At 42.1% G+C, this 12,651-nt stretch overlaps 1 protein-coding gene across 1 annotated transcript in view; it reads left to right on the top strand.

Annotated features, from left to right (window-relative positions):
* The window catches only part of thsd7ba (thrombospondin, type I, domain containing 7Ba), a 281,240-nt gene that overhangs the window by 237,672 nt on the left and 30,917 nt on the right, over positions 1–12,651 (top strand). Inside the window, exons 18-20 of the mRNA XM_084085439.1 lie at positions 2,890–3,037; positions 3,447–3,562; positions 4,603–4,720. Of these exons, the coding sequence (XP_083941565.1) occupies positions 2,890–3,037; positions 3,447–3,562; positions 4,603–4,720 (382 nt within the window). The remainder of the gene's footprint in view (positions 1–2,889; positions 3,038–3,446; positions 3,563–4,602; positions 4,721–12,651) is intronic.

Genomic DNA, 12,651 nt, shown 5'->3' with positions numbered 1-12,651 from the left:
TTTCTTGAAAAGTAACAGTTTTGGAAATACAATATGAGGTTTCCGCCCGACAATTTGCTCCATTACAAGCTGTTTTGATGTTTTTTTTTCCAGCCTGCTCACAAACAAAACATATATATACTGTTCTCAGATCAGCCTTGCAAAATGAGTTGCAGTTCAAATATAATTGGCCCAGGCAAAGGAGTCTTGCAACTGTGTGTGTGTGTGTGTGTGTGTGTGTGTGTGTGTGTGTGTGTGTGTGTGTGTGTGTGTGTGTGTGTGTGTGTGTGTGTGTGTGTGTGTGTGTGTGTGTGTGTGTGTGCGTGCGTGCGTGCGTGCGTGCGTGTGGCTGTTAAGGTCCTTACACACCGGGCGACACCGGCGAAAATAGCGAATATACGCAAAATTCGGACTCGTTCCGAATAATTAAAAGACGCTTTTTCGCTTCGCTTTTTCGCTTTTTCGCTCCATGTACAGAGCCATTGACTTCATAAGGTTTTAAAAAAACCCGCATTATTCGCACGAAAAAATCGCCCCGGTGTGTAACAACCTTTAGCGTGACAATTGTTGTGTTTGATAAATGGGTCTGTTGGAGAAGCAGCTCGTCTCATTAGAGAATGACAGTGATGGAGATGTGCTTGATGTGTTGAAGTTCAACTGCTGAGAGAGAGAGAGAGAGAGAGAGAGAGCGGTCCCCGGTACAACTCTGAGCTTCCTCTGTTTAACTACTAACATCCTGCGAAAACAGACGAACATGTGGCGAAAATAGCTGGTCTACAAGCTCACAATGCATCGCAAGCTTGTAGATCGACTGCTTTCGGCAAAGAGATTTGTTGTTGTGTGGAGGGGGGGAAATAAAGGATAGAGCTCTATGGGACCCTGTTTACCAAAATAGTAATATAGCCTACCCTCTTGCAGTTCTCAGTCAATGCGTCGCATCGCTAGTAGATCAGCTATTTTCAAATGGCTGAAATGTATATGCTGAAGTGGGTAATGTATGCTTTGTAACAATAATCAAAATCCACAAAGTATACTAACTAAAGTTTTCAAATAATTGTAGTGGAGTAAAAGTACAATATTTGCCTCTGAGATGTAGTGGAGTCCAAGTAAAAGTACTGAAAATTAAAAATACTCCAGTAAAGTAAAAGAAATACCTCAAAATGTTACTTAAGTACTGTACTTGAGTAAATGTACTTGGTTACTTTACACCACTGGCAGCAGTAACATGTCTTTCTTATTTGGTTTTGGGTTATAGCTCACTTTGGTTAGTTAGTTCAGTCTCAAAACCTAAACAAAAGGGACATGTATGCTCTTTTCTATCATGAGGTTACGGAAACACTGTTTCATTGTTTTCTGACAAAGCAACACGCCAACCAAAAGTTTGTTTTATGGGAAAAAAAACATACTTCAAGAGCGTTCTTCAAAGCGCTTTGAAGAAGAAGGCTCCCTGCCGAAATTCGTAATCATTTGTTCTGTTGTGATGTGAGCCAAATGAAAAAAGTGAAATGTGAGTATTTTGTCCTCCTTGACCTGAGATTTCAGATGTGCTACCTTTTTTAATATTCTTTTGGAATATGCTCACTGTATTTTGGGGTTTAGCTCTCCGTTGAGAGTAACCATTGTTGAAGCAAGCGCAGACACTTTGTCCAACTCGGGGCCTAATGCATTTTTGCTTGTTGATGCCTGCGTGTGTGTGCGCGCGCGTGCGCGCGTGTGTGCGTGCGTGCGTGCGTGTGTGTGTGCACGGAAATCCTCTGATGTGGTTTTCAAAGACCCAGGGATCATATGAAACTTCAACATATGAATATGTAACGTTGTTTCTAGACTTTTAAGTATAAAGAAAGAAAAATGCTACAATTCACACAAAGGCAAAGCATAGATACTGTTCAGGTGGAAACCTTGTACGTGCAGAAAACGTGACTTTTCAGGAAATGGGGAAAAAATGGATCCAACATAGTTATTATTTAGTCACAAGCTCTTAATAATTGTAATTGTTTCATATTTATGACTCGCAGACACACTTATGCACTGACTGCTACATCCAAAACTGTTACTTTTCAGGATTCAAATTCAAAAGCATCAAAAGTATCAGATCTACAAGATCAAAACGCATCGCTTCATGCCGTGTTTTGAGCTTGTGGATCTGCTACTTTAAAGTGACGCTATAAGTAGGCCGTTATTTTATTAAAGAAAGTTTAAATATGGAGATAGGAGGTTTCTTCCCGACAGCAATGATATTTTTATTTAATGGTGCTGCAACATGGTGTGACATGTTCTTTATTGTGTTATTCACACCACTTTTTTCCCATCCCCAAAAGAAGCAAAAATAGCTACAAGCTCACAACCATGAACAGAGAAACTGCAATGATGTGACTATGTGTGACAGCAGTGTGAGTGACGTTGTCTTGCTGTGGTTACAGCAGTGTGAGTGACGTTGTCTTGCTGTGGTTGGAGCAGTGTGTGATTGACGTTGTCTTGCTGTGGTTGCAGCAGTGTGAGTGACTTTGTCTTACTGTGGTTGCAGCAGTGTGAGTGACGTTGTCTTACTGTGGTTGCAGCAGTGTATGAGTGACGTTGTCTTACTGTGGTTGCAGCAGTGTGAGTGACGTTGTCTTGCTGTGGTTGCAGCAGTGTGAGTGACGTTGTCTTACTGTGGTTGCAGCAGTGTGAGTGACGTTGTCTTACTGTGGTTGGAGCAGTGTGTGATTGACGTTGTCTTGCTGTGGTTGCAGCAGTGTGAGTGACGTTGTCTTACTGTGGTTGCAGCAGTGTGAGTGACGTTGTCTTACTGTGGTTGCAGCAGTGTATGAGTGACGTTGTCTTACTGTGGTTGCAGCAGTGTGAGTGACGTTGTCTTACTGTGGTTGCAGCAGTGTGTGTGTGAGTGATGTTGTCTTGCTGTGGTTGCAGCAGTGCGATGACCAGGCCGCAGTGAGGAACAGGACCAGACATGTTCTGCGTCTGCCATCATCAGAAGACCAGGCCTGTCCAGAGGATATACAGTCTGAAGCATGTCTACTCAACACCACCTGCTTCACCTACCAGTACCGTCTCTCAGGTTGGTGTGACTGTCTGACTCAAGTACAGTGGTCAAATATTTCCCAGCTACAAGTGAAAGTTGCTCTGTCAGATTAGTACTTGAGTTGTCTAGTATACCGCACTAACGCAGTACTTAAAATGAGTCAGTATTAAAAAGTACATGGTTTTCAAAAGCTATATTTGAAATATGGCTTTTTCACTTCCTAGAAATGTATAGTGGAGTGAAAGTCCTAAGAATCCAGAAATTAAAATACTCGAGTTTAGTACACATACCATTTTTTTAAGTAAATATACTGTGTGTGTGTGTGTGTGTGTGTGTGTGTGTGTGTGTGTGTGTGTGTGTGTGTGTGTGTGTGTGTGTGTGTGTGTGTGTGTGTGTGTGTGTGTGTGTGTGTGTGTGTGTGTGTGTGTGTGTGTGTGTGTTTCAGACTGGAGTACATGCCAGCTGAGTGAGAAGGCAGTGTGTGGTCAGGGATCTCGTTCACGCCTCCTGGACTGCGTGCGCAGCGACGGCAAGGTGCTGGAACTGAGCGTGTGCGAACAGGTAAGCTCCTCCCTGTGGCCAGCGATTTATTTAGAGCTGAACAGCTGGAACTCCATGGGGGCGTGGCATATTCCAGTGGTTGTCAAACATTTTCATGTCAAAGAGCCCCAAATTGATATTGTTGCTGTTGGGCAGAAACCTCTTATTATCTCCATATTCTAACTTTTTGTGTGTTTTCGTAAATGAACACCCTACTTGATCATACTACTGTACAGCGTCACTCAAAAGTATCAAAAGTAGTTGGTATGACTTTATACATTGTCAGATACTTGAATGTGTCCTTATATTATCATCACTTTCCCAAATACAGCTCAAGTGGAGTTAGGAGGGTTTTTTTTACCATTAATGTGGAGTTGTTTTGTCCAACATTGATTGTAATGACAAAGTCAAAAAATCTTGAGTTTGACCAACAGTTTGAGGATCCAATGGAGGTTTAGTCAGAAGTGCTTTTTAATAGGCTACTTTCAATAGCCTATTATGTTTCAATGTTTCAATGTCTGTAAAACCTACTCACTGGTTTATTAAAGAGTAGAAAAAAAGTAGAAAAACTGAGATAGTTGTTTTCTGCCCGACAGCAACGATATACTAGTTTGTTAGACTTTGTAGCACTTCATTGTTTTCTTGGCATTCAATTTACTGGACCATTTACCCTGTCGTTTGTTTATACTGCAATCTTGTAATTTGTAAGTAGCTCTGTCTATTAAGTGTGTTTGCTAAATGCCTAAATTGTAAATTAAACTTTGTTACACACGACTGTCTTTCCCCACAACATGTGAATGTCCTCAAATGCACCCCCACCGGGAAAATCGTTTATTTTAGGCAAAAGTATGCAAATGTGGACTACTGCTGTTTTTGGGAATGAATTGGCGAGCTCTCTTTCTTTCTCACGAGAAAGGGAGACTCTCTCCTGACCAGTGGTGTAAAAAGTACTCAATTGTTTTTACTTAAATAAAAGTGTCAATACCACAATGTAGAAATAGTATTTGAGTACTGTACGTTCCACCACTGCTTATGGTCCTCATGTGTTGTTTTCTCATCAGTTGGGCGCGGTCAACAAGTGGAATCTGTCTGCAGACTGTGTGGTGGACTGTCCGGTCAGCTGTCTCCTCTCACAGTGGTCACCTTGGGCTGAATGCTCTCATACCTGTGGGAACCAAGGTACAGTACAGAATGTCAACTCCACACTAGGGGTGTAATTTTTTGATTTTCAAACTTTTTTTTTGCATGAGTCAATAAAACATCAACTGGGGACCCAAACTTGGGACACATCATCAGTGTTGTTACCTGGAATCACTGGGTGTTTCGGGTCTTATAACAGACACCCTCCTCCAGGCGACCCGATCGAGGCTGATCAGACCCCGGCCTGTGTCCAAGTGGCATGCTCCTGCCCCCACTGTCTGTTAGAGGAGTGCTAATTAGGGGGTTAGGGTTAGCCTGGCACTCGCCAGACCGACTACGCAGATCCATGCATGCTGCATTTGCAGCCTGCAACATGCATGGATCCACGCCATCGGTCCGACCAATGCCAGGCCAGGAAAGTTGAGATGTTGCAGCTGTTGGCGATACTAGGAGGCTCTAGGCACTGTGGTTTGGCTCCAGGCCTGGCTGCTCCCCCGTCTGAATGGAGGCTTTTCTGTGTGTTAAGTCGTCGTTGCTGCTGGGCTCAAACATCTCACTCTGCCTTGATGGATTAAAACCCTCCCTGCAGGTTTCACCGCAGCCTGTAGCAAAAAGGTTCTTCCTCACGGAAGACGTGGTTTGGGCTGCCAACCCTCTCCACCCCGGGTCGCCGTCTCTCCGGCCGTCCTCTGTCTCTCCAGATGTCACCACACTCTTCTAGGTCGTCACCCAGTCTGTTCCTGGTTGTCACTGGTACTCCCACCCCCAGAGTTTTCAGTCAATAAAACATTGACTGATGCACTTGGACACATGACACCATTGTACAATGGAGTATAAAATAGGGATTAAGTGGTTAATCACACTAATCAGTTTAGTCGATTGTACAAATCTGTTTTTTCACCGCAATTCGTTGATGTTTCACATTTCTTATATCGTCTCTGTCGGGTGGAAACCTCATACAGTATATGTCCAAAACTGTTACTTTTCAGGATTCAAATTCTAAAATAGCAAAAGTAGCAGATCTAAGGTTTCGAGCTTGTAGACCTGCTACTTTTGATACTTTTGTGTGACGCTGTAGTGTGATCAAGTAGGGTGTTAATTTACGAAAGAACACAAAAAGTATGTAGATACTGTAAGAGGTTTCTGCCTGACAGCAACGATATTAAAAACATGCATCTCGATTTATTCAGTTAATCGAAAAATAATCCATAGCAATAATCCAATAATCACTAAGAAAATTGATGGTTGCAGCTCTAGTCAGTCTAGTCAGCTCTATAGTCTTTCAGCTTCTTAGATGTTTTTTTAATGGTGTGATGATTATTTTTTATGCAATTGCCTATTGTAGCACTTTGAGCTTTTCACAAATGTAAAGTGCATTAAAATCCATTATTATTATTAGTAGTCCAAACCCACTTGTTGCCCCCATGGGTTGATCCCCTGTGGCGCCTACCCACCCTCACAGTACACAGCCTCCTTCTCAGCGTTCTAGGCTACATCAGTCTTACTTCAAAAGTTCCGAGGGGAGAGCGGCGCCCACCCACCCACCCACCCACTTTCATTTTCAAAACAAACAAAACAAGGTCCTGTGCAAATACCCAGCGCCACTGGGAGCACCCATCTGTTGATAGAACGCACGACCAACCCCTACGCGCCTCCCGCGCCTCTCATTATTCCACTCAGATGTTGAACTGTGCATGAATACATTTAAAAGCATTAAAATATTTAATGTGAGTCTGAGAATCCATGCATCGCATTATCCATGGGAAGCAGCCCACTGTATATCCTTCAATAATGTATACTCGCAATTACCCCCCACGTCATTAGAATTCCATGTGGAGAGACGTTTCCAAATTGACGAACACCTTCTGGGGGCATGAGGCATATTATTGAGAATAATATCTTTTTGCTAAAGCTCACCTTTAAAGGGGTATAAATAAATGATTCAGAGTCGCATGATTAAATATTTATCCTGCACCACCCACACACACACACACACACACACACACACACACACACACACACACACACACACACACACACACACACACACACACACACACACACACACACACACACACACACAGTCTACTACACCGCAATGTGTAACCGTGAACCTGTGGCGGCGTCTGACCATAGTGTACAGTAGTTCATATTTTGACCTGAATGCATACATTGTTTTTTTCTAAAGACTCTGCATGCCATGCCAGTCTCCCTGCTTGTTATTCATTTAATTAGAATGACTCAACAATATCTTCGCAACTTCATTAATTTTAATTTGTCATATTGGCTGCCTATCTCTATCTCTCACTCCGCACTCCGTCTGCTCATCACTCCGAAAGGCTGGTCTAATATATACAAGCTGTTCACTGGGCATTTATACTTGGTTTTGCTCTGGTGCTGTGCACCAAAAAGAAAAGAAAAGCAGATGTACAAGCTCACAACGTGTCGCAGCACGGCACAATGCGAGCTTGTGTATCTGCTATAGAGCACCGAAGTCTGACGTAATTTACGCATCCTACCTGGGTCACGGTTTCTTCCCCCCATTCTGAATTCCCATAGACGGGTTTAATATTGCGTCAAATAAGAACTGTGTTCCAAAAATAAACAAATGATCCCAGCGGTTTGACTCTTATGGATATGAAGCATCAACTGACGGTGAGAAAACGCTAATGTTACTTCCACTGAATTAGTATTTTTTTCGTCAGAAACAGACTGTATCAAATATGAGTGACTGACTATCGATGCAGAACCACCTCCCTGACAATATCGCAGAGACAGTTTGTTTATTTGACTTTACGACCCAGGTGATGAACGAGTGACGTCAGGACTTCTGTACTCTATTTTTGGTGCACGACACGATGCACAAACCAAGTATGAATCAGGCACTACACATTCCTTCTCTCTCTCTCTCTCTCCCTCCATCTCTCTCACACTCTCCCTCAGCTGTCCCTCTCTCTCTCGCGCACGTGTTCACACGCCACTTGCATCATTGCGAGACGCATCATCTGTCAGGCTGGGCTGAAGGATCCCTGTCGTATACATGTCAGAAGGTTTGCTGAGATGTGTTTGTCAGGGTATTGTACACACGGGAGCCTTCTGCTTATTCCGGCTCTCTTTATCCCAGGGATGATGAGGGAGACCGACAGGATTCTAACCGTTGTCTGTCTTCTAAAGAAACTCCCCGTCCACCCCTGGAGCTTATGGGCTCATCCCCCCGTCCAGCTGGTGTAGATAACTACTAACTTCTGTGGTGATGAACTGACTGACTGCTGACTGACTGACTGACTGACTGACTGACTGACTGACTGACTGGCTGACTAACTGACTGAGGCTGTTTTTTCTTCCACATGCTGTGGTTGTTTTTAAGTATTTGTTACTACAGTCCGACCAATGCCAGATTGTTGGGTCCGGTTTCGATCCTGATTTTGGAGAGTCCGAGACTCTCCACAGGGGGGGTGTATGTATGTATGTATGTATGTGTGTATGTATATGTATGTAATTTATGTACGTACGTACGCCTGTAATCCACGTATCTCGAGAACCGTTCGACCGTCCGACTTCAACTTCAGCACACGCGTCGCAGACGACTCGTGTGAGTGCAGTGCCCGGAGTCGACTGGGTCGGATAGGCGGTTGTCCAGAACCACCAGAAAAGGCTCTGGCTGTGGCCCAAATGAGCCAATTGATTGCCACGGCAACACCAGCCTAAGTCAGCCCACTTCTCACAGTCAGTTTGCACTCTTCAGACATTCTCCACAGACGTTTACCACTGCACCAGAACTTTCCACAAGTGCCGATCCCCCCCATATTTCCATATATGTGCAGGCCCATATATGTCCATATACTGATAACATCAGGGATCTCCATATATGGCCATAAAAGTGACAGGGACCAGTGTTGTGCCTGAACGCGTTCAATGAACGATCGTTCATGAACTCGTTCATATTTTGGGCGAACGTGAACTGAACGTACTGTATATCTGCTAGATGAACGTTATCGTGAACGCGTTCATTCTGGCGTTTGTGAACGGCGTTCTCTCACAGTTTAACTTCGTTCAAGAGTGTCCCAAATTTCCATGGTTACATCGGTTTGTCATGTTGTATTTCATCCTATTCTGTGTTTCCGAGGCGTCTTGAACGCACCATCAGCCAAACAGAGAAAAGCAAGGCGGTGTCTAAACATTCATCTGCGCAGCGCGGAGTCCGACTCCGAGTGAACAGTCTCATTGCAGCGACAGCTAGTGAGCAGCACAGACAGTTACGGCCACTCGGCCAGGGCGAAGAGCTGACACTTTATCCGCTCTGCGAAGCTCATTTCCCAATTTGGAATTTGGAAGTTGACTTGTGTCTCTTCCAAAGTATCGGTGTTGTTTCCTTGGCTTCACTGCCGACAAAATTAACTTGAAGCTGGGCTAAATTAATAAGTAAACACCGTGGAACGGCGAGATGAGTTTGGGATGTCACAACAACATGTCCGTGGCTGATGCGTCGTAGCACCGTAGCCTACAGCCGACTTTAGGACGGTAGCCCCGGCCCCCGAACCTCTGAATGAACGTATTGTAGTCTGGACGTCCGACCCGACTTTATTTTGGGATTAAAAGTGGACTTCTGCACCTGGCTTTTGATGTTAACAGTGTCATACACTCACTTTGACAAGCCCCCAGCCCGCCCCCAAGATTAATGAAAATCTTTAGAAAATAGCAGATCTACAAGCTCACTGTGTTGCACCGTGACATGTTGTGAGCTTGTAGATCGGCTATTTTCCAATATCCAAAACTTAAATAGGGCTGAAGTGATACATGTATTTGTAAAATCTACTAAGTAACTAGTAACTCAAGTTTTCAAATAATTGAAAATAAGTACAATATTTGCCTCTGAGATAGAGTAGAAGTAAGTAAGTACTGAAAACTGCTAATACTCTAGTAAAGTAAAAGTACCTCAAAATTGTACTTAAGTACAGTACTTGAATAAATGTGCTTAGTTACTTTACACCACTGGAAATAATAAATATAGGGTGCTTTGTGTATGTACACCAGAGAGGATATAATGTATAAGAAAATTAAATAAATAACATTGGTTTTATAATGTATTGGATAAATAATAAAAGTATAGTAATAATAATAAATAATATATTTGGATGCATCCTGCTCCATATACAATACAATGCACTGCTTTTCAGTTCATCATTCAAGTTTGAGACAATAAAAAAGATGTGATTAATATGCGATTAATCACGCGATTAACTACACAAATCATGCGATTAATCGCGATAAAAAAGATTAATCGCCTGACAGCACTAATATATATTGGAAAAAAAGAACGAAAAAGAACTGAACTAGTTCATTTTTTGAACCATGAACTTTAGTTCAAAATTTTGAATTATGAACTGAACTTTGAACTAGTTCATTTTAAAATTTGTGAACTGAACTTTGAACTAGTTCATATTTTAAGTGAACTTTCCCAACACTGACAGGGACAGACAGATATAGAGATCTCCTTATATGGCCATAAAAGGGATACAGGCAGACAGACAGATACAGAGATCTTCATATATGGGCGCAAAAGTGACACAAACAGTTAAAACGGGTGCTATGACAACGGGTATAATGGGTATTGCATGCTATTTTCATTGTTCCCAACTTGCATCGTTTCCCAAGTAGACCGGTGCCCGACGGGCACAGGTACTGACAATGCCCAACATAGGGATGCCTGCCAGGTTGAAATAGTTAAAAAATCAAGTCACATCGGCTGCGTAATTGCCATAACGATGTCGTTAAAAAACAAAGTCAAATAATGGCCGACATATCGGTCGGGCTCAATTTTCTTTTCTTTCTTTTTTACTGTTGCCCTTTCCCTCACTCTGCCCTGCCGCGTGTTATTAATGACGCACTTGAGTGTGGCACTTGGTGTGTGAATCAGTCAGGCGCGGGCATAAATAGCCAGGCTGACACAGTGAGACGGATCGGGGTGGTGGTGCTAATTTCTCTCTGGCTGCAAGTGGGACACTTAGCCTTCCTGTCCAGCTTCCACTAAATCAGCATGTTGTTGCTGCCTGTCAGGCAGAAACCTCGTATCTCCATATTTCAACTTTTTGAGTTTTTTTCTTCTTAAATGAACGTCCTACTTGTTCATCCTACAGCAGAATCAAAAGTAGCAGATCTGCAAGCTCGAAAAGTTACACTTTTGGACATATGAGGTTTCCATCCGACAGAGACGATATTGTCGCTGTCGGGCAGAAACCTCTTATCTCCATATTTCAACTTTTTATTACTTTTTGTTCTTTTTGTTGTTTTGTTGTAAATTAGTTTTTGTAAATTAGTAAATTCGTTTTTGTCTCTTCTGCCCAGTGTGTAATTTATTTTTCCTTTATCTTATGTTTAGTTCACAGATGTTTTATTTTTCTGTCTTGTTTTTTTCTCTGTTCATTATGTTTTGTTTTTGTTTTTGATAATAAATCAATCAATATGTAAACGGTGAGGTACTCGCATAAGCCCCCCAGGGTTTCTTACCTCACCGGCACAACAACTAATACTGTAAACTTTCCCATGGAAAGAGCTATTATGTATGCCTATGTTTAAGTAACTGTTGTGCAAATCAAATAAATATAAATATAAATATAAATATAAATATAAATATAATCCCCTAGTTTTTCATACTGAGGTGTCACACAAAAGTTGCAGTTATTTTATTTTAAGTGAAAGTGGTTGAGTCTGTCTGTGTTTTATAGCCTAAATATTGAACCAATGAAAAGTAACTTAATTGGATCCATTAGAACACAGGTTCTTTTATCCATTTTCAGAAAAGTAACAGTTTTGGAAACAAGGTTTCGTTCCGCCCGACAACATAGAACTTGAAGTTCAAAGTAAAGCACAGCCCAAACCTAATTATTATGCAGCACTGACTGCCCGCAGGTACTGTTCCTTTGATATACAGTATATATTTCCGTAATGGTGCCGCAATACAGTGTGACATTTTCTTTATTATGTTATAATGCAAAAGAAAATAAACCTCTGCTTCAGCCTACACCTTTTCGAGCCACAAGTACATTAGTAGACTTAACTGTATGTATATACTGTATATATATATATATCAATGTTATGTTCAATGGACCAAAATAAATAAATAAATAACTGCGCCAGATTCAATCAGATTTAATAACATAGGCCTACATACATACATACATACATACTGTACCTATATAAATACGGATACATATGGATAAATACGGTTAAATATGGGTACATACATACATACATACATACATACATACATACATACATACATACATACATACATACATACATACATACATGTACTGCCCGCCAACTGAAACATCTACAGCGGGTGGTGCCGACAGCTCAGCGCTTTGTGTGGGAAGAGCTTCCCCCCCCCTCCAGGAATTATACAAGAAGCGGTGTGTGTGATCAAAGCTTAGCTCAACGTATCATCAAGGACAATTATCACCCCAGGGCCCAGCCACAATGTTTTCACGCTACTACTGCATATGATGCTAATGTTGCTAAAGGGACATGCACACACCTGCATACGATGCTAATGTCGCTACTACACACGGTATCTGTAGGCTATGTAACCTTTGTTCTTTTCTTCTTACCTCTCCTGCTCTACCGTACCTCTATCCTCTCACTTCTCACGAAAACTACAAATGGAGTGCACAAAAAAAAAGGAATTTCACCCTATTCTTTACACTGTACACCTGTGACGTGACCTGATTCTGGTGATGTTGTTTCTGACATCGATAAACAAGTCTATGGCCTCTGGTTCGACGGTGGTAAAATAGTACACTTGGCCGATAGCTGCCTATCGCAATGTTTTGTTTAAACCGTCAAAGCAGATGTGGTGTTCCAAATAAATGTCAATCAACATCACGCTGATACTGTAATGTGCAATGTGCGAGTAATCTTACCGGCCATCAAATATTATGTCCCTCTTCCCATTTATTTGACGGAACAGG

The sequence above is a fragment of the Gymnoscopelus microlampas genome (assembly GCF_963454915.1).
Source record: "Gymnoscopelus microlampas genome assembly, chromosome: 17".
Lineage (NCBI taxonomy): Eukaryota > Metazoa > Chordata > Actinopteri > Myctophiformes > Myctophidae > Gymnoscopelus > Gymnoscopelus microlampas.
Note: the sequence above shows the minus strand (reverse complement) of the source record. Positions and strands in the feature narration are given on the sequence as shown.